Source organism: Protopterus annectens, chromosome 2.part0 (assembly GCF_019279795.1).
Source record: "Protopterus annectens isolate FY-2018-M chromosome 2.part0, PAN1.0, whole genome shotgun sequence".
NCBI lineage: Eukaryota > Metazoa > Chordata > Ceratodontiformes > Protopteridae > Protopterus > Protopterus annectens.
In genome coordinates this window covers 585,777,531-585,798,979 of record NC_056728.1, presented here as the reverse complement: position 1 = coordinate 585,798,979, position 21,449 = coordinate 585,777,531, and the positions used below count along the sequence as shown (strand labels likewise).

Here is a 21,449-nt window from a genome sequence, read left to right as displayed (position 1 = left end):
TGTAATTACATTTATCACTGCTAGCATTTCCTTTTGATTGATGCGAAGGTGCTTTTCCTTTTGGGACCATTCACCCTGAATGCACCTGTCTGTCATGTGTGCCCCCCAGGCGTAGTCTGAGGCATCTGTTGTGATGACTTGATTTGCTGGAGGCTTGCAGAATGGTAGACCTGTGTTTGTTTGGCATGCCTGGGCCCACCATAGAAATTCCTTTTGCAAACATGGAATTAGTGGTATTATTGATTCCAAACTGTGGCTGTGTTGAGACCATAGGTTTTTTAGGTACCATTGAAGTTTCCTCATATGCAACTTTGCACATGGGAATAGAAGAATGCAAGATGCCATGAAGCCCAGAGCCTGCAGGATTTTCCTTGCAGTTAGCCTGGTACAATTTGCTAGCATCTTGAAGTACTGAGTTAGTTGCCCCTGTTTTTCTGGCGTAAGATAGGCCATCTGGGTGTTTGTGTCCAAGTTGGCACCCAGGAAAATTATTTTCTGAGATGGTGTTAGCCTGGATTTCTCTTTGTTGACTGTGTATCCCAGAGAATTCAATAACCATGTTACATAAGCCAGATGTTCCAGAAGTATGTGTTTGCTGTCTGCTTGGATCAGGCAATCGTCCAAATAAGGGTAAATTTGTATCCCTTGAAGTCTGCAGTAGGCAATTACTGATGCCAGGCATTTCTTGAATACTCTGGGCGCAGTAGATAAGCCAAAGGGCAATGCAGAGAATTGATAGTGGATTGAACCTGCAAGAAAGCTGAGGTATCTTCTGCAGCTTTGTCTGATTGGGACATGCGGGTATGCCTCCTTGAGGTCCAATGTTACCAGCCAAGACTCCTTGCTCAGCATGGGAAGAAGCTGCTGTAAGGTGAGCATCTTGAATTTTGGTACAAGTAGAAATGTGTTTAGGATGGATAAGTCCAAAATGGGTCTCCAATCGGTTCCCTTCCTTGGTACCAGGAATAGTCTGGAATAAAAACCTTGACCTTGTTCGTGAATAGGTACCTCTTGAATAGCTTTCATGTCCATGAGCTTTGAAATTTGTATTTGAGCCTCTGCCCTTTGATTGTGTGGCAGGTTCGGCATGCCTCTCATTTTTGGAAGAGTGTGAAAATGAAATCTGTAGCCTCTGCTTATAATGTCCAGGATCCATTTGTCTTTTGTGACAATATGCCAATTTTTTGAAAATAATGCCAGCTTTCCTCCCAAGGGTGCTGCCACCTGAGCCTTGCTTGGCATGCAAAGGAGGAAGTCATTGGGTTTGTTTCCTGTATTGTTGTGCACTGTCTTCGCCACCTCTTGGTGGTGGAGTTTGCCATTGTCTGCCTCTGTATGATCCTTGAGATTGTCCTCTGCCCCTTGTGCGCCTGTATTTACCTCTTTGGGGCTTGTCCGTGGCTGGAAAGGACCAGTTTTTTGAAGGCCAATTTCTGCTAAAACGTGGTGGTTGTACCTGTAGAAAAGCTTTGACAGTTTGCATAGATTTAGCTTTTTCTTCCATTTTCCGTAGTATCTCCTCAGCATTAGTACCAAATAATACATTCTTTTGTAAAGGAGCATCTAGAAGTTTAGCTTTAACATGATCAGGCAAGGTTTGTTCCCTAAGCCAGGCATGTCTACGAAGGACTGATCCTATAACAGCAGCTCTACTTGAGGCCTCTAGAGCATCATAGCCACATTGCAAGGTGTGTTTACCCACTTGTTCTGCACTATGCATCATATCCTGCAACTCCTTCAAATCTGGTTGTTCAGGTTGTGACATTTTATTCCTTAATTGTGATAACAGAAACTGCTGATATTTAAGCATATGGAACTGACAATTTAAGGCCCTCATGGCTAGGGTGGCCGAGGTATATACCTTTTTTCCCCACCTTTCTAAGGATCTAGACTCTCTCTCGGAAGGTAATGGATTCTTAGTAGTAGAGGCCTTCATTCCCTTGGGGCCTTGAGAAATGGTTTCAGGGTCAGCATTATGGCTTTTGTAAAGAAACTGGTGTGAGTTAGGAACTCTGTAGTACCTATCAGGCTTGACTGGGGCAGGAGGCAGGGAATCCAGATTAAGGCAAGCCTCCGAGTAAACAGCATCAAGTATGTCCAAGACAGGAGGTATCGCCAGAGGTCTGTGCTGAGGTAGCAAAAGAAATTCCCTAAGCCTTTTCTTGGAATATGAAAAATCTTGATCTTCCCAATGCAAGTGTTCCCTCAAGGTATGCAAGGTTTCCCCGAAAGAAAAAATCCTCTGGGGGGAATACAGAAGGAATGGACTGCTCTGCATCAGAATCTTCATAAGGGGAGTACGAGTGTTCCTCTTCATCAGAATGTTCTGAAATAATGGAGCCCTGGTCAGAAGGGGGAGAATCTTCCTCCACTCTGGGTCTCTTGTCCGGAGGGGGTTGGGAACCCCTGATAAGAGTAATTAAATCCTCAGCCATTTTGAGCATCTGCTTTTTAGGCATGGGGCCTGGAGATGGGCCCTGTGCAAAAGGCCTCTTGGAATGCATGGCTGATTTAGACTTAGTAAAGGCCTTTATGGAAAAGGAAGATGAAGGCCTGAAGACACCATGGGTGAAAGTGGACCTGTCCACATTAAGAGGTTCAACACTCACAGTGGCTTCGGTAGCTGTAGTCAGGGTATGGGCCGAGGAACCTGCGGTCTCGGTTACAGAAGACACCGCTAGAGAAGTGTCATCGGTAGTCAGGGGCTGTGTAGGCACTTCGCTGAGAACCGGACCACGTGTAGCCGGTTTTGGCGTGGTGTCGGTGGAGACTGCGGACCTCGCATGTCGGTCTTTGTCCTTGCGTTTTTTGGACAAAACAGTAGTCGGAGTCTCCGATGACATTTTTTAATTAAAAGCTTTACCAAAAAAGTGCTGGGCAAACTCCGCCCGACGCTTAATAGTGCGTTTATTGAAAGTAGCACAAAAGTGACAGCCCGAGACGTCGTGATCTGGGCCTAAACAAGGTATACAGAGGGAATGGAAATCCTTATATGGTATTTGCTTCCCACAAGAAATACAATTGTTAACTTTGTCTGACATCGGTCTGAGGCGAGAAAAGTTTCCCCAACGGGGTACTTAGCTTTAAAGAAGACTTCGGTTTCCAAATTTTCGTAATTTCAGGAGCTGGCTGACCGGCACTTGTGAACTGCTTCTGCTTCGGGCACCGCGCGGCAAAAAAGCCTGAAGAAAATGGCATCGGCTGTGTCTTATGTACCCCTGTCACACTGACATCAGGAAAGAAAGCGACGACAACCGACGCCGGACCTAGACTTTGGAATTCGGCCGACTGAGGACCCGCCTGACAGCAGGAGAATCCATCTGTTATGACTGCAACTGTATGCACGATGAACATGTGGTCTTTTGGGATCAGTTGACTACCCTGGTTAACAAAGGAAAATAAGATAGATAGATAGATAGATAGATAGATAGATAGATAGATAGACAGAAAGATAGATAAAATGATAGATCCTGCAAGTTGCACAAAACATTATTTATTTTTAAAATTTACTTTCAGAGGTTTATAATATTGGGAAATGCCTTCAGTCTTGACAAACAGACAAGCAATCAAACAAACAAACAAACAAACAAATCGCAAGTAAATGACAAACTCGGGCAGTAACATAACTTTTACAAGAAGTGAATAATAGTTCATAGGACTGGTATCTAGTGTCTGCACTGTTTAACAGTTACTTTAAAATGACCAAATAAACAGTGTTAAAAGGCTGCTGCTTACGTGTGCTCATTCTTGGAACTTTGGTACTGGTGGTTTTGGTGATGGAGAAAAAAGCAGCTGTAAAACCATTAAGCATAAATTAGGTAGCAGGACACACACTGATATTAAAGCACAGAAGTCATGCTGTAGGCAAAGATTAGCACAAAGTTCAAAGCACAGAGTTTTGAATTATACCAGGGTGTTGTGCAATGTTAAACAACTGTCAATAGAACCATAGAGAAAAGCAAAAAAAAAAAAAAACATTATCAGTTATTGTACAACATTTTCATTGTTACACAAAGATAATTTTTATTGCAAAAGTATGTTTTTCTGAGGTTTTGTTTTGCATTCAGCAAATTAGGGATTCTGAACTGAAGCACAAGTGTAAAATAGGGCAAATACCTGAAAAAGGACATTTTAAAAATATAGAAGAATTTTAATGGTTGTTACTCTTATGCTGATGATGATAAGGGTGAAATACTTCCTACAGTTATGGGATTTTTCTCCTGTGAGAAATGACAGTAGAGAAATAACTCAAAAAAGTCATCAGTAACAAGCTCAGCTGTAAATTATTTATGCTTACATCATAGAAGCAGTAAGATTTTTATTTGCATGCAATAAGTGCTGCAGCATGAAATAATGACCCAAGTCACTGTGACCAACCTCTCAAGTGATATGATTCAGGCACATCACTGTGATGTTCCCCTGCAACTTGACTTTGTTTTTCCTAGAGTTACTGGATTTCTTCAGGGACACTGACTTGTGGTTCTTAGAAAATGAGATTCCATTTTTATTTGATGAAATCTGTGAAGTTAAACTGGAATTTCTAAATGTAATTTGCAGTCATTATATTGATATGAGTCTCAGTTTTTGTGATATATGTATATATTCATATTTAGCTATAGATATATATAGACATACATATATTAGAACACTCAGCAGAAGCAAACTTACAGTGTTATATGTAATAAATATTATACAGTGAGTTGGTGGATTTTAAGGGTCCTCTGTGGGATGCACTGTTGGAGATGCTGAGTAGGCAGATTGGTTTTGAAGAGGGGGGTGATATGTCTGAGCTATGATAAAGATTTGGAACTGCCTAGACATTGTAAGACCTTGCTGTGTCTAATTATGATGGCTCCCTAAAAACAATTAATAGAAAATGAAAATCAAAATCTAAACCAACTATACTAGAAGTAGTGAATATAGTAACAGGGATAAAACAATTGGAACTGAGGTTGTTAGAAGAGGGTAGGAGCAAACTCTATAGCAGTAAAATGGGAATTGTGGGAACAATACATACAGGGGAGGAATGAGGTTTAAAAGAAGGGATGACTTAAATGAGCTATGTAATGTTTGACATTTAAATCATTGGGTACATTATAAGTGATGTATAACGTTTGCAACTGGTGCGTTTCTGTATGGTTTGTGTTTAAAAAAAATGGTAGGAATTGAATACTTTATGTAATATTGCTTAGGTTATATGATATATAGCAATATATGTGAAGTATAATGTTTGTAAAAGTGAACTTGTTTATACAGTTTGATTACTTTTGTATAAATGTAAATTTGCCTATGTCACAAGTGATAATTCTCTAAAGTTTTTTAAAAAAAAAACAAATGCAGGTTATAGTTAATGAGTGATTCTCTTACAATGCCAATTTCCATGAAAATGCCATGTATTTCAAATGCTCTGAAAGTCTAAATTTGGAATGTTCAGGTATTTTTACTAGAAATAATGGAAAATCGATGTCCCTTGTTTTCTTCTTGTAGTCTTACCTATTTCAATTCATAGTCACTATTATATTACATAATCATTCTTTCCAGTGCTTTATCAGTAATTCTGCAGGGGTGTAGTGTCATACAATAAGAAAATGTAAGTTTTTTTTATCTTATGCTATAATTTTCAAAGTCCGTTATCACAAGTTTTAATGTCAAGAGGGTGAGAAATGTGACTACACCAGGTAATGTAAAAATAGCATAAAAATGTAGGAAAATGAATGGCTGATAACCTTGAAACTAATAAGTTTACCTTAGCATTAATGCTTAAAGAATCCATTTTAAAACTTCAACTACAATAAAGTCAGATGAGTACTGTACTTAATTGTCAAGGTTAACTCTTTTTGAGACGTACAACATATATTGGAGAGATGTTCAGAAACATACAGAATGCTGTAGCACAGAGCTAAATGGAAAGATGCTATAGACTGACATGTTCCATTGTTGGTTAGGTGTATAGTAAGACCAGTGTAGGATCTGCATTCTGTGAAAGGGGATGCATACTAAATTAAAGAGGCAATATTAATGGCAGTAGTCATTCTACTAAACAGTAAACTGGCTGTATTATGGGCAGTCATATGACCAACTGACAAAGATCAGTAAGGTGGCATGCTTGAGCTGTGTGTGTGTTTACATAGGCAATGAAAAGCCTAATAGCTGCAAAACAGGCACACTAAGCAGGCCACTGACAACCAGCAATGCAAAGTACCAATGGAGTTCATCATATAAATGGAGAGGAAAGGCATAAAGGATCCAGTAGCAAGCAATAGAATATACACAAGGGCACTTTTAAGGGAAGACAGGTGGGGAGAAGGAAGGCACATTTTCTGACTGACAAGTGTCCATTTTATTGTTTTAAGAAGGGTATTTGGGGAAGGTAACAATGAACTTGTGTGGGAAGGAAAGAAGAAGCAAGGAAAGAGAAGAGGCAGACAAACATAAAATGCAGACAGATAACAGACTGAGGAGATACAGACACAAAAGATGGGGAGAGCAGTGAAGGGCTGCAGGCATATCACAGACAGCTAAGAATGAGGAAGTCAAAGTGACAAAAAATGAATATTGATATCTGCAGTGTTTAACAATTGCAGTAACAGGACAAGACAGATAGTTTTAAGGTCGCTGCTTACTTGTGTTCATTCTTTGAACCGTTGTGGTGATGGTGGAGAAAAGAGCAGCTGTAAAATCATTAAACATAATTAGGTATCAGGACATTGACATAAAAGCATAGTAGCAGTGCTGTATGCAAAGATGAGGTCAAAGTTCAAAGTACATAGTACTGAAGGATACCAGGATGTTGCTATAAACTGTCAAAATAACCACAGAGAAAAGCAAAGAAAACCTTTATCATTTATGCCACTCAATTTCAATTGAAAAGAGAAAATTTTTTTTCTTATTTTTATCAACGGACAAGCTCTGAACTGAAAGCTAACTGTGAAATGGGTTATGTTTCAGGAGCAGACGGTGTTCAAAATGCAGCCAAATCAGGTAACCATGAGGATGATAAGATTTCTTGCAGCAATGGAATTTGTCTTCAGTGAGCTGTGTCAGTAGAGCAACAAATCACAAAGTCTTCAGTAACAGGTGCACGGCTCCAGGTTTAAATTATTCTGATGTCTTACATGGTAGAAGCAGTACCACTTTCAGTTAGTAATGAGCTCTCCATCATGGAGCAATGACGCAAGGTGCCACACTTCCCAAGTATGACTTAAGCATTGTACTGAGACACTGCTGGACTCAGGTTTATCTTTGCTGTTCCTAGAGATACTGGTTTTCATCAGGGACACTGATTTATGGCTCTTACAAAATAGAATTTCATTTTCATGCGACAAAAATGTGTGATTTTATAGTGATTTTTTAAATATCATTTCAAGTAATTACCATGAATCAAGTATAATTTTACTGTGAATCTATATATACACAAAATTAAACAAGTTTCTAAATATAGATGACTCAGTGAATACAACTTACTGTGCTGTATCTAGTAAATATTATAGATTATGTTTAATGAATGTGATGCTCTATAATTTCAGGTTCTAAAAAATCCCATGCTTTTCACTTGCTAAAAGAGTCCTTGAATAGTCTGGGATTTTCTGGCATTTTCCACTCAGAAAAATAGAAAATCAATGTCCCTGATTTTCTTTGTTAAAGTCTGATCCACTTAGGAGTAGTCATTTATTTTAATTAATTAATTACTTTTTATACATTTTGTTAACCAGGGTAGCATATTGAGTGACATACACCTGTTTTTGGTTCTACTACAGGTATTCCAGTGCTAATTCCTCATAAAGTACCTGCTTACTTCCACTTCCACTTGTTCAAGAAAGCAAGTGCTCAAACTCCCACTAGTCTGATCTCCCGTTTCCACATAGCCCGACCTTAAAAAACTATATATCCCTACCAGAACCTGAACTCCTAATCCTAAAACTACCACCCAGTTCCCAACCTGACTCCTACCTCCTTATCCTAGATCTACAGTGTCCTTCCCTAATTCTAAAACTCTTCTCTCATTCCATAAACCTAAAGGTTTCTTCACACTCCCTAACACTACAACTTCCTCCCTGATCCCTAAACCTAAAAATTAGCTCCTACTCCTAATACTAAATTCCATTTCCTGCTCCCTCCCTTCTGCTGATTGGCTGAACTCATATTCAAGTTCAGGCATGAACAACAGCCTGCATGAGTTACAAGGTGCTCGTGTTCCTGCCTATAAATATATATATATAAAAACACACATACACACACACACACACACACACACACACACACACACCCATATATATATATATATCTATATATATATATATATATATATATATATATATATATATATATATATATATATATATATATATATATATATATATATATATATATATATATATATATATATATATATATATATATATATATATATATATATACATACACACACACACACACACACACACACACACACACACACACACACACACACACACACACACATATATATATATACACACACACACACACACACACATATATATATATATATATATATATATATATATATATATATATATATATATATATATATATATATATATATATATATATATACATACAGACACACAGACACACACACATATATACATACACATACACACACACACACGCACACACTATATATATATATATATATATATACATATATATATATATATATATATATATATATATATATATGCAAACACACATATGCATCATATATATATATATATATATATATATATATATATATGCACATACACATGTATAAAATGTAGTTTTTCAGACTCACTGCTATGATTTTCAAAGACCAGTACCATGATGTTAGATGATAAGAGATGACTACTGTGGGTAATGTAAAACTGACATATAACTGGAAATAAATTAATGTCTGATAAGCTGCAAAAACTAATACATTTACTTTACCATGAAAATCAATTTCAGTAGCTCAGCAGAATGAACACCATATAGTAATGTGCTTGATTACTGCAGCAAATATATAAGATCCACAACATAATAGAGGCCATCTTTCTATTACTTTTTTTAAGGGCCACAACAAATCTTAAATATTGTGATGCATTAATTTATGTTATGTATTTACTATGCTTAAAAAACAATTTCTTATTTTATTTGGTCTTTTAAAGACATCACCTTTAGTTAGGGATCAGCATGAAAAAGAAAACAATTTAGAATTCCTATAGTCTCATCCTCTTTCTTGTAATCCATGCTGCTCTACTTTAAAGTTTCTCCTCTCTTCCCTCATTTCACCTCTTTCCATCCTTCCTTTTACTCTTCCCTAGCTTTTCCTTCTCTTCTACCTACTATCCCTCTATACACCTAGCATCCCTTATAAATATTACATATTTAGTGTGTATGCTGCATTATGAGCCGGATATATAACTTGTTTTCTGTTGTTTAAAGTTATAGTTGTATGTTTGGTTATAGTGCGGATATGTTGCTTGTAAAACATTTTTATCTGTTTGTCTCTAACCCATGCATCCACTTAAAATGCCAAGTTTATTATCTTTTGTCTATTTTGTTTTCCTGGGGTGTGCTTGAAAGTGGTCTTTTGGGATCACTTGACTACCCTGGTTAACAAAGGAAAATAAGATAGATAGATAGATAGATAGATAGATAGATAGATAGATAGATAGATAGATAGATAGATAAACAGACAGAAGGATAAATAAAATGATAGATCCTGCAAGTTGCACAAAACATTATTTATTTTTAAAATTTACTTTCAGGAGTTTATAATACTGGGAAATGCCTTCAGTCTTGACATACAGGCAAGCAATCAATCAAACAAACAAACAAATCACAAGTAAATGACATAAACTCGGGCAGTAACATAACTTTTACAAGAAGTGAATAATGGTTCATAGGACTGGTATCTAGTGTCTGCACTGTTTAACAGTTACTTTAAAATGACCAAATAAACAGTGTTAAAAGGCTACTGCTTACGTGTGCTCATTCTTGGAACTTTGGTACTGGTGGTTTTGGTGATGGAGAAAAAAGCAGCTGTAAAACCATTAAGCATAAATTAGGTAGCAGGACACACACTGATATTAAAGCACAGAAGTCATGCTATAGGCAAAGATTAGCACAAAGTTCAAAGCACAGAGTTTTGAATTATACCAGGGTGTTGTGCAATGTTAAACAACTGTCAATAGAACCATAGAGAAAAGCAAAAAAAAAAAAAAAAAAAAAAAAAAAAACATTATCAGTTATTGTACACCATTTTCATTGTTACACAAAGATAATTTTTATTGCACAAGTATGTTTTTCTGAGGTTTTGATTTGCGTTCAACAAATTAGGGATTCTGAACTGAAGCATAAGTGTAAAATAGGATATTTTAAAAATATAGAAGAATCATAATGGTTGCTGCTCTTATGCTGATGATGATGAGGGTGAAATACTTCCCACAGTTATAGGATTTTTCTCCTGTGAGAAATGTCAGTAGAGTAATAACTCAAAAAAGTCATCAGTAACAAGCTCAACTGTACATTATTTATGCTTATATCATAGAAGCAGTAAGATGTTTTTTGCATGTAATAAGCATTGCAACATGAAATAATGACCCAAGTCACTGTGACCAACCTCTCAAGTGATATGATTTAGGCACATCACTGTGATGTTCCCCTGCAACTTGACTTTGTTTTTCATAGAGTTACTGGATTTCTTCAGGGACACTGACTTGTGGTTCTTAGAAAATGAGATTCCATTTTTATTTGATGAAATCTGTGAAGTTAAACTGGAATTTCTAAATGTAATTTGCAGTCATTATTTTCATATGAGTCCCAGTTTTTGTGATATATGTATATATCTGGGTTTACTTCAGAATGTCAACCATTCAGAATGCCGACTTTCATATGGCCGACACCATATGATCGCCATTCTGAAAGACTGACATCTTGAAATAGCACCACTTACCTACCTGTAAATACAGTAAAACTGTTATGCAGGGGGGCAAGCCCCCCTGCCTCCCCCACACCCCCTGTTACTTAAATATTCTCACTCCTAGATTGCTTTACAGTGCAGGAAAGAGGAATCTTCCAGTCCCACACTGTAGCGGGATCTCCGCTTTCACTTGTTGGCCTTTCAAAGTTCAGTCATATGGTGTTGGCCATATGAGTTTCAAACATTTGAAATTTCGAACAAATGACGGGCTCCCATATATTTATATTTAAATATAGATATAGATAGACCTACATATACTAGAACACTCAACAGAAGCAAACTTACAGTGTTATATGTACTAAATATTATGCAGTGATTTGGCAGATTTTAAGGATTCTCTGGTGGGTGGACTGTTGGAGATGCTAGATAGCCAGACTGGTTTGATGAGGGTGATGATTTTTCTGAGCTGTGATACAGAATCAGAACTGCCTAGACATGGTAAGGCCTTGCTGTGTCTAATTATGGTGGCTGCCAAAAAAACAATTACTAGAAAATGGAAATCAAAATCTAAACCAACTATAATAGAAGTAGTGAATATAGTAACAGAGATAAAACAACTGAAACTGAGATTGTTAGAAAAGGGTGACAGCAAACTACGTAGGAAGAAATGGGAATTGTGGGAACAATACATACAGGGGAGAAATGAGGTTTAAAAGAAGGCATGGATTAAATGAGCTATATACTGTTTGACTGAAAATGATTGGATGGATTATAAGTGATGTAGGATGTTTGCAGCTGCAAGTGTGTCAGTATGGTTTGTGATGTAAAATGCTTGCTACTGGGATTGCTTTGGTGTGGTTTGTTTTCATTAATATAAATGTATGATTGCTTATGACATAAGTGATGGGTTAGTAAAGATGTTTCATGTTCAAAAAAAGGCAGAAATGTATGTAATGTTGCTTAGGTTATATGCTGTATAGCAACATATGTGAAGTATAGTTTGTAAATGTGATCTTGTTAATACAGTTTGATTTCTTTTGGATAAATGTAAATTTGCTGTGTCACAAGTGATAATTCAATAAAGGTGTTAAAAAAGAAACAAAAACCAAAAAAAAAAAAAGACAAATGCTGGTTATAGTTAATGAGTGCTGTGATCTGTAATGCCAATTTCGATGAAAATGCCATGTTTTTCAAATGCCCTAAATGTCTAAATTTGGAATGTTCAGGTATTTTTATCAGAAAAATGAAAACTCGATGTCCCTTGTTTTCTTCTTGAAGTCTTATCTATTTAAGCTCATAGTCATTATTATATAATGTACGCAATCTTTCCAGTGATTTGTCATTGACTCTGCAGGGGTCTAGTGTCATAAAATAAGAAAATGTAATTTTTATGATCTTATGCTATCATTTTCAAAGGCTGGTATCATGAGTTTTAACATCAAGAGATTGGGAAATGTGACTACACCAGGTAATGTAAAAATAGCATAAAAATGTAGGAAAATGAATGGTTGATAACCTTGAAACTAATAAGTTTACCTTAGCATTAATGCTTAAAGAATCCATTTTAAAATTTCAACAACAATAAACTCAGAAGACTACTGTGCTTAACTGTCAAGGTTAACTCTTTTTGAGAGTTACAGCATATATTGGAGAGATGTTCAGAAGCATACACAATTCTGTGGCACAGAGCTAAATGACAAAAATGCTATAGATTGACATGTTCCACTGCTGGTTAGGTATATAGTAGGACCAGTGGAGTACCTGCATTCAGTGAAAAGGGATGCATACTAAATTAAAGCGGCAACGTTATGGCAGTAGTCATTCTACTGAACTGGCTGTTTTTAATTTCTCCAAGTCTTTTGGGTTTCTAATACCATGACGGGAATGGACCACATTCCTAAGTCAAAGTATGATTAAAGTTCATGAAATTAGTATTGTTTCACTCTTTGATGTCAGCCAAAAGTGCTCTTCGCCGCATCTGCAATGTGCCCAGTAATGACTCCTTCTGCAATTCGTACGGTGTTACATGAATTGATAACATACCTAAATACAATTGTAAATTCTTTTTTATAAGACCAGTTGCTCCTACTACTATTGTAACTGTCTGGGTATCTTTCTTCCACATGGCTCTCGTTTCTGCCTGCAGATCGAGGCATTTTATGGCTGTGTCTGTATGCAAGACACTGTAATAATTAGGTGTGGCGATTTCAATGATCAATGCTACTTTGTCTTTTTTTCTTGGACCACTATATCCAGTTTTCTAGCATCTATTTTTGGACTGTTGGTATTGGGTGATCCCATGTGATGTAAACATCATTTTCTATGATTCTCTGTGGCTCATGTTTCCAGTGTTTTTCAGCCACTTCGATACCATAATGTTTGCACAATCTCCAGTGTAACAATCTCGTCACATTATTATGTCTTTCAGTATGCAGTCCCTCTGCCATTAGAGAGTCACAACCAGGAATAAGGTGTGTGACTGCTTCCAATTCGGTTCCACAAAACCTACATATGTCTGTATCTCCCACGTTCAATGGACTTAGTAAACCAGCATGTACGTAGCCCACTATTTTGGGCTGCCAATATTAACCTTTCATTTCTTGATGTAAATTCACCACTCCTTAACCATTCCTGCATTGGTTCTTGATCAACAAGAGGCTCTTCCAGAAGTTTTCTATACTTGCAACTATATTTATGTTTTTTCCACATTTCTTGCCTTCTCATCTGGTCCTTCACCTTATATTCTTTCTTTTGTTTTTTGGCACATTCAGTTGCTGCCTGATTTTTATCCACTTCTGGTTTGATTTCCATTCCTGCTTGACATTGATATGCTTCTGCTAAATTAAGCAGAGATGTCATCTTAGATTTATTCTCCTCATGTTTCAAAACTTTCACTACATTTGGATCTTGTGAGATCAGTAGATATGTGTGGAGTCCCACGATTGCAGATCTATACATGTAATCAATTTCAAGGTGGCCCATCCCTCCTTCAGAACGGGGAATATATAATCTTGGTATACACTAATTTTTATAAATCATTTGGTGAGCATGAAGCATCCTTCTTGTTTTAATATCCAATCTATCCAACACTTTTTGGGGCCAGTCAACTACTCCAAGACTATAAGTTAGGACAGGAAGAGCAAACTGATTTATAGCTTGGATCTTGTTCCTAGGTGTCGATGCTGTTTTCAGGATTAATTTAAGTCTTCTAAGGTACTCCTTATTAAGCTTTATTTGCATTTGTTCATGTTTTATTGCTGCTCCTTCATCAATTCCCAAGTATTTATACACTCCCTCTTGCTCAAGTTCTTTTACATGACATTCTTGTCCCAAACTGATGTTTTCCTGGTGCTGCAATTTTCCTTTTTTAAAGGTTGCTTTTGCACATTTATCAAGACCAAATGATGTTCCAATATCATCTGAAAAAGTTTTGACAACCTGCAGCTGTGCTTTCAATTTCTCATCTGATGAGCTATACAATTTCAAATCATCGACAAAGAGACGATGAGAAGTCATGAGACCATTGTTTTCTTGAAGCCAAATTATAGTCATGACCTAAGCTGTTAAGTAAACAGCTTAATGGATTAATGGCAAGGCAGAATAGCAAGGATGATAGCGAGTCACCCTGGAATATCCCCCTTTGGATTTTTATCCCTGGGATAATAATCTGTCCTTTATCATGGCTTAATTGCAAAGTGGTCTGCCACTGCTTCATGGTTACTGTAATGTAATCAATCAGTGTAGGATGTACCTTATACATTTTTTAGCACTCTTTTATCCATGAATGTGGGATACTATCAAATCCGTTTTATAGTCAATCCATGCCATACTTAGATTCTTCCCTTTCTTACAGTTCTCCACTATAACTTTATTTAACAACAAATGATCTTTTGTTCCATATGACTTTCTTTTATTGCCCTTTTGTTCTACTGCCATAATTGAGTTTTCTTCTAAATGACTATAAACTCTGTCAGCGTCAATCCCTGTGTATAGTTTATACGTCGACGGAAGACAAGTTATTGGTCTATAATTTTTAGGGTAGCTTGCAGGTTCACTCTTAAGTAAGAGCATTGTTTTTCCTGTTGTTAACCAGTGCAGTGTCTGTTTGGGGTGTGCATATAAACAATTCTTACTCATGGCTAGATCCTCATGAAAAGAAGCTAATACTTTAAACCAAAAGTTAGGTACTGCATTTGGGCCTGGGGTTTTCCAATTAGAGACTTTTATCAACTTTGTTTCAATCTCTCTGGCTGTTATTTCATCCCATTTCATATCCTGTACCTTTAAACTTCTTATTCTTTCTTTTACTTTTTCTATCCATTTAGCATCTTTGTTATGTTCCACAGGATCTTCATAGATACTTCTCCAAAATGTATCTACTTCCTCTTTTTTTCGGTGGTCTATCAATTCCTTTTACCTTATTTCCCAGTTCTCTATAAAATTTTTTTGGGTCATCAGTAAATTGCTTATTTTGTGCTTTTCCCTTATATTTATCTTCATATCTTCTGAGTCTTTCCACCTGTTTTGAAATTTTAAGTTTGTTATCTCCAATAGAGCATAATAGATCCTGGTCTGTTCTAATACTGCACATTGCTTTTATCACATCTAGCTTTCTTAATATTTTTGTTGATCTGTTCCCTCTTCTATAATCTTCTAACAATGACACTTCTTGTCTTAGCTGCTTTATAATTTTCTCTATTTGATATTTCCATGATGGCATTCGCTTTGTCCCCCCTTTTTCCCTCGCTACCCTATGTTCCTGTGGTAGAGTTTTATCAGTTATTAATTTAGCAGGACAGTAATATATTCTGTTTACTTCTGTTATATCGCATGGATCTCTATGGACAGTCCTAATTATTGTGTTCATTTTTTTATCAAGCTTCTGACTTTTGGGGTTTTATTAACCTTCTGCAGTCTATTTCTCTCATTGATCTTGATATATCTGTCTTTGTCTATTAAATCAAGCAACTCTTCTCTTAACTCCTTTTCTTTCATACTGAGGGCACATCCCTTGTTTTCCATTTCCTGCGAGGATTCTATAGAAAGTTCTATAACATCTTCTTGTGGCAAGTCTCTTCAATTTCATCCTGTGTCATCTGTTGTTTTGTCACATGGAAACTCAGTGGCCTATCACTCGTCAACATTGACCACATCAGAGTTTCCACAGTTTCATGTTCCTTTCCTTCCTGTCTAGCTTCAAGTGAGCTTTTACACTGGTTTCCTGTGGAAGGCTCCAAAATATCTTGATATGGCACCTTACCTGTTGCTTTCTGTTCCACTTGTTTACCCTTAATTTGGATATCTGTTGCTCTATCCTGTTGTGGTGCTTTCTGCATTTGATTTTCTACACTGACTCCTTCTCCTTGCAGCTGTTCCATTACCTCAATTATATGGCTGCATTATGGGGAGTCACATGACCAACTGACAAGAATCAGTAAGGTGGCATGCTTGAGGCTATGTGTGTTTACATATGCAATGAAAAGCCTAATAGCTGCAAAACAGCCACTGACAACCAGCAAAACAAAGTACCAATGCAGTTCATCATATAAATGGAGAGGAAAGGGGAAGATAAGAAAGGCATAAAGGAGGCAGTAACAAGTGATAGAATATACACAAGGGTACTTTTAAGGGAAGACAGGTGGGGAGAAGGAAGAGCATTTTCTGACTGACAAGTGTCCATTTTATTGTTTTAAGAAGGGTATTTGGGGAAGGTAACAATGAACTTGTTTGGGAAGGAAAGAAGAAGCAAGGAAAGAGAAGAGGCAGACAAACATAAAATGCAGACAGATAACAGACTGAGGAGATACAGACACAAACGATGGGGAGAGCAGTGAAGGGCTGGAGCTGTATGGAGGACAGCTAAGAATGAGGAAGTCTGTCCTACAAACAGGGTATGGGGAGTGATATATAAGGACAGGTAATATCATAATAGGAGACAGAGTGAAATAATGATAATAATCATGTTCGTTAACCAGGTTGGACCACTGAACATGCAGTCCCTTTCCAAGGTGACCTGGGAGCACCATTTGGTTAAATGACTTGCTCAAGGTCACAAAGCAAGCAAAGAAAGACTGAGAAAATCAAATCCTGTACCAGAGGAACTACAGCTTGCCAATGACACTTAACATCAGCATCATCTGGTACAGAGGGTCTATCTGATTGGATCAGAGGAGACTCCACCCAGATGTCAGTATCCCTGCAGCATCTGGTAGAGAGGGTCTATCTGACTGGATCAAATGAGACTCTACCCAGATGTCAGTAACCTTTATGGCTGATATTACTGGGAAGTCCTGCCTTTAGTGGCTGGATGGTCCCACAATTCTATTAGCTAAACCTGGAGGCAATCTATAATCCCAATATAGGAGATCAGATGCCAGATCACCTCACACATGAACAGCTGCTACATTTAACACCAGGTGTCCCCTCTGGGCCACTCTTAAAAGAGGAGGCTAAGTCACTCTTCTTAGAAATGACCACAGAGGCCACCATAGAGCCCACCAAGTTGCCTTCAGCAGGATGACCATAATTTCGCTGCTGGGAGGCTGGCTTAGTAATCAGTGGAGATTGAGCACCAGGTATAAACTGGCACAGACACAGGTAACCAAACTGTGCCACTTCTTGTGCCACATGTGGACCTGTAGAAGAAAGATGATACAAAAGCAGAATAAATAAAATAGATTAGTACACAGGTTGCTTACAAACAGAATTGCAATTACATAATACAACCATGGGGATAGTATACACACTTCACCTCCCAGGCAGTCATTCAAACATCCTTAGAAGGGCTTACCTGTTAAAGCCTTTCTACTCAGAATGTACAGGCAATTTAGTACAATGTGACCCTGTCATCAGAAGGCAAGTAAACAAACAAAGCTAGGAAAAAAATATATATACAGTTTTTACTTAAAATATTGGTATACCCTCCCTATCATCTGTCTTTCAGTTGTGGAGTGGCTCAGGGTGGTGTCTCTGTAGGTTGCTATATCAATACCTACACTGCTCAGTAGAGTGGGTGTCTCCAGTAGTATCACTTCCAATCCTGGGAAGCAGGTGTCTGGTATATAACAGTTCATCATAAAGGCAAAGCAAGCACCCTTGATAGTGCCTGTGCAGCATGTGCAAAACAAATCTTGATTTCTTGACTGCAACAGACAGCCACACTCCTGAATACAGCTTCTAAAGAGGCCATATCAACTCTCTTAGTTTTCATAAGGAGCAAAAATGACAGTCCTATGTTCAGGGCTGCGTATTAGGACATCACATTACTTGTGTTGTTTACCAGCAGTGGTACACTACAGGAAGTATCAATACTACAGATATGTGGCACCATGGGCCTCATAGGGGCCATTCATGAGCATAGTGTGCGCACATACCTTTAGCCTGGGAACCAGCAAGAATGATCACGCTGACACTGGCTGATTGTGACAGAGCAATGTATTTTAGCACGTATTCAGAAAATGTCCAGTGCTGCTGTTGGGATGGTACAGTGCAGTAATTGTTACAGAATGACAGTAGACAGGTATGTGGACACCAGGCAGATGGTGGGTATACAGGTGAGTTATTGAGATCAGTCTCTCAGGCACACACACACACACACACACACACACACACACACACACACACACACACACACACACACACACACACACACACACACACAGACTGACACATATAATCCACAGGTGTACACATCTTTTCCTGGGCCCTAAACAGTGTCTAAGCTGAAATCATTTTATAATCCAGGAGAAGGAGGTGTTACTGCAGACACTATGCACACAAGGCATGCATATCCCTAGCAAAGGTAAAACTAACAAGGCATTCTGGGACCAGGTGTGACAGGGACTGATGTGAAATATCTGTGTTGTGGCTAGCCATAATAGAAAAGTAGTGCAAGTGTATTGCCAGATCACTGATATGAAACCAAATGCAGAGACCATCAGCAAGACATCACCAAAGATACACCCACCACTGGAATTGGACCACCTACACAGAAAGAACTTACAGAGGTAAAAGAATCCCTGCCAACTTGTCCAGGGTGGATTGTTGATCTCTAACTCTTGATGAAGGTTTGGATGTGGTTGCTGTTCTGGTGAGGACTGCCCAAAAGTCTGTAGAGGATGCAACAGTTTAGTAATACCAGGTACAATTCCTCATTATACAGCAACTCACATGTGAAAAGGAGTTACTCAGCATATCACCTCTGCGTATTAGCTCCCCAGGTTTATCAGAGGTGCAAATGTTATACCCTGTACAACAAGGTATGCATGTGCCCATAAGCTATTCAGATAATTGGCATACAGCAGTATATGTGCCATAGGTTGTGGGAGTGTGGTTTATACTCCAGCACTACCACAGTTATGTTATCTGTATGACTTCACAGGTTCATCTGGTGGAGGGTCCAGCACAATAAGACAACACATACCCGACATCAGCAGGTCATCTATGGCTGATGATGATAACAATGTGCACATGACAGAGGCAGATGAAACAGAAGCACTGTCAAAAATTCTAGCATTGGAGGGCATACAGACACATCCTCCACATCTAAGGTGACAGTGGAGTGACTAGATAACCTGCCTACATCACCTGTTTCATGTCATGCTGCCAATGTCAGCCCCACCCAGGCTACATAAGATTCACCATTGCATATTACATCTACCAGCCACACAGCCTCCAATGTGCATGCACCCATCACAAGGGAAACGTGTGTTGGTGACCCTTGCTGTCATGATTCTAGGTATTTCCCTGTCATGAGTACCACAACTGGCATCAACCAATGGGTATATTGACCAGTAGTCCAGCCACATGCAGACACTACACATATTGCAGATATGGTGAGTACACTTCATGATAGCTGAGAAGTTGTGCAACATCTGCTTGAAAGACTTGCAGCACCAGCAGAGTAACGTGGCATATTAGGACTTGGAGCAATATGCTTGCTCAAGGCAAACCTACCTCACATGGCATCTATTGTTGCAACCCTGAGGCAAGTGGCAACTGCCCTCTGTCATACCTCTGTGGGCTATACTGGCTGTGGCTATGCAAAAGTCCAGTTGTGAGGTGAATGGCCAAATTATTAGCCTATTCAGCAAGCAGACAATGCTCTAAAGACTGCAACACTGTCTCCTCTCGTCACAGCAGCTACCACACTTATACCACTCAACCTCTTAGAGGAAGATATCTGGGCAAAGCCTGACATAGTGGGAGACAAAGGCCCAAAAATAGGGACACCTTTTAAATATTGCTCTTATAAACTTAGAAAGTTGCTAGAATAACAGGACTTGTATTAGCAGAGGATATGAAGTCTGAAACTCAAATGCATGTTACTATTTAGTGACTTTAATCCTTAGATCATCCTAGTGATTTGTCAAAAAAAAGACCAAAAATATGTTGCAAAAATCTGGACATTCTGTGAAAATCTGTACAGTTGTGAGGTATGACACACTTGGATGTCATAAATCTCATGGTTGGGGTCAATGATGTTCATCATCTTCCATCTTTTGGACACCTCACTAGGCTTCTCATTATGGCTCCCACAATTTAACACCATCTGTATCCCATCCTTGTTGAAGGGATTCCATTCCTAATCTTGGCTGTCATTGGGATAGTGGATGACATCCATCTATTGGTTTCTAACACAGGGCACCACATCAGAGTATTCATACATGCTCCCAAAGTGGCCACATGGTACTCCTGGCTAATGTTCATGACCTGGCAGGTCCTCTCTGCCACAGGAGAAAAGAATCCCTGAATCCCTTTAACCTGCTAACTTCCTGAGTACTTACAAATTCCCATGCCCTTTACCCATATAATAGCATTACTGTCATCTGTCAGCATGCCAGTCCCCCACCTGGGAAAATGATGATGGCTGTACCCTGCCCATCTAATGACCTGTGCGGGTAATGTAATGTCTGATGCACAGAGAGGCCAGTCTTTGCACTGTAATGCATTGCCTGGATGTGATAATGCATGCATTGGTTTTATTCTGTGTTTTCTTTATTATGGCTTACAGGTATAGACCAGACACCAGTTCTTTTACATTGACATACTACACAACTCCTGTCTCTGCCTTGCAAGTGGTGCCACTGCAGCTGATTCTTCCAATGACCCTGTGCCTGAATTTGCCTCTGCTGTTCCAAGAGGACTCTGAGGCAGTACTGAAATGTTCCCAAGTCGCATCTGTTTCCATATACCATACTGTTTATTATTGCACTCACAACACATAATGTCTGAAGGTCTCAGGTACATATTGCAGTGCATCACAAAATACAGCTGAGAGGTGGGTGTTTGACAATGTTACATGTTTGTGAATGTGCTGTTTTTTATGCCATGTTAACCATGATCCGAAGATTTCTGATAGGGGACCTCATTCACATTTCCAAGGCAAATCCAGTATCACATGCAATACAAAATAGTGGGCACCATTAAAAAATGGGCTACTGCTTGGTTAACTGGGGAGTGTATGTCATGGCCTTGGTACATGGCACTTTGTGCAGCCGTCAATTAGATGTACCTATGGGAAGTC

General features: G+C 38.4%; 1 protein-coding gene across 14 annotated transcripts in view; it reads right to left on the bottom strand.

Annotated features, from left to right (window-relative positions):
* The window catches only part of LOC122793158 (transmembrane protease serine 11D-like), a 971,710-nt gene that overhangs the window by 221,829 nt on the left and 728,432 nt on the right, over positions 1 to 21,449 (bottom strand). For 7 of the 14 annotated variants that reach the window (XM_044060954.1, XM_044060958.1, XM_044060960.1 and 4 more), the window contains 3 exons: positions 9,988 to 10,044; positions 6,624 to 6,671; positions 3,736 to 3,792 (listed from right to left, as the gene is read on the bottom strand). The exons of 1 other annotated variant lie outside the window; for it this stretch is intronic. In XM_044060954.1, the coding sequence (XP_043916889.1) occupies positions 3,736 to 3,792; positions 6,624 to 6,671; positions 9,988 to 10,044 (162 nt within the window). The remainder of the gene's footprint in view (positions 1 to 3,735; positions 3,793 to 6,623; positions 6,672 to 9,987; positions 10,045 to 21,449) is intronic. 6 more of the 14 variants (XM_044060959.1, XM_044060964.1, XM_044060957.1 and 3 more) reach the window with 4 other exon arrangements.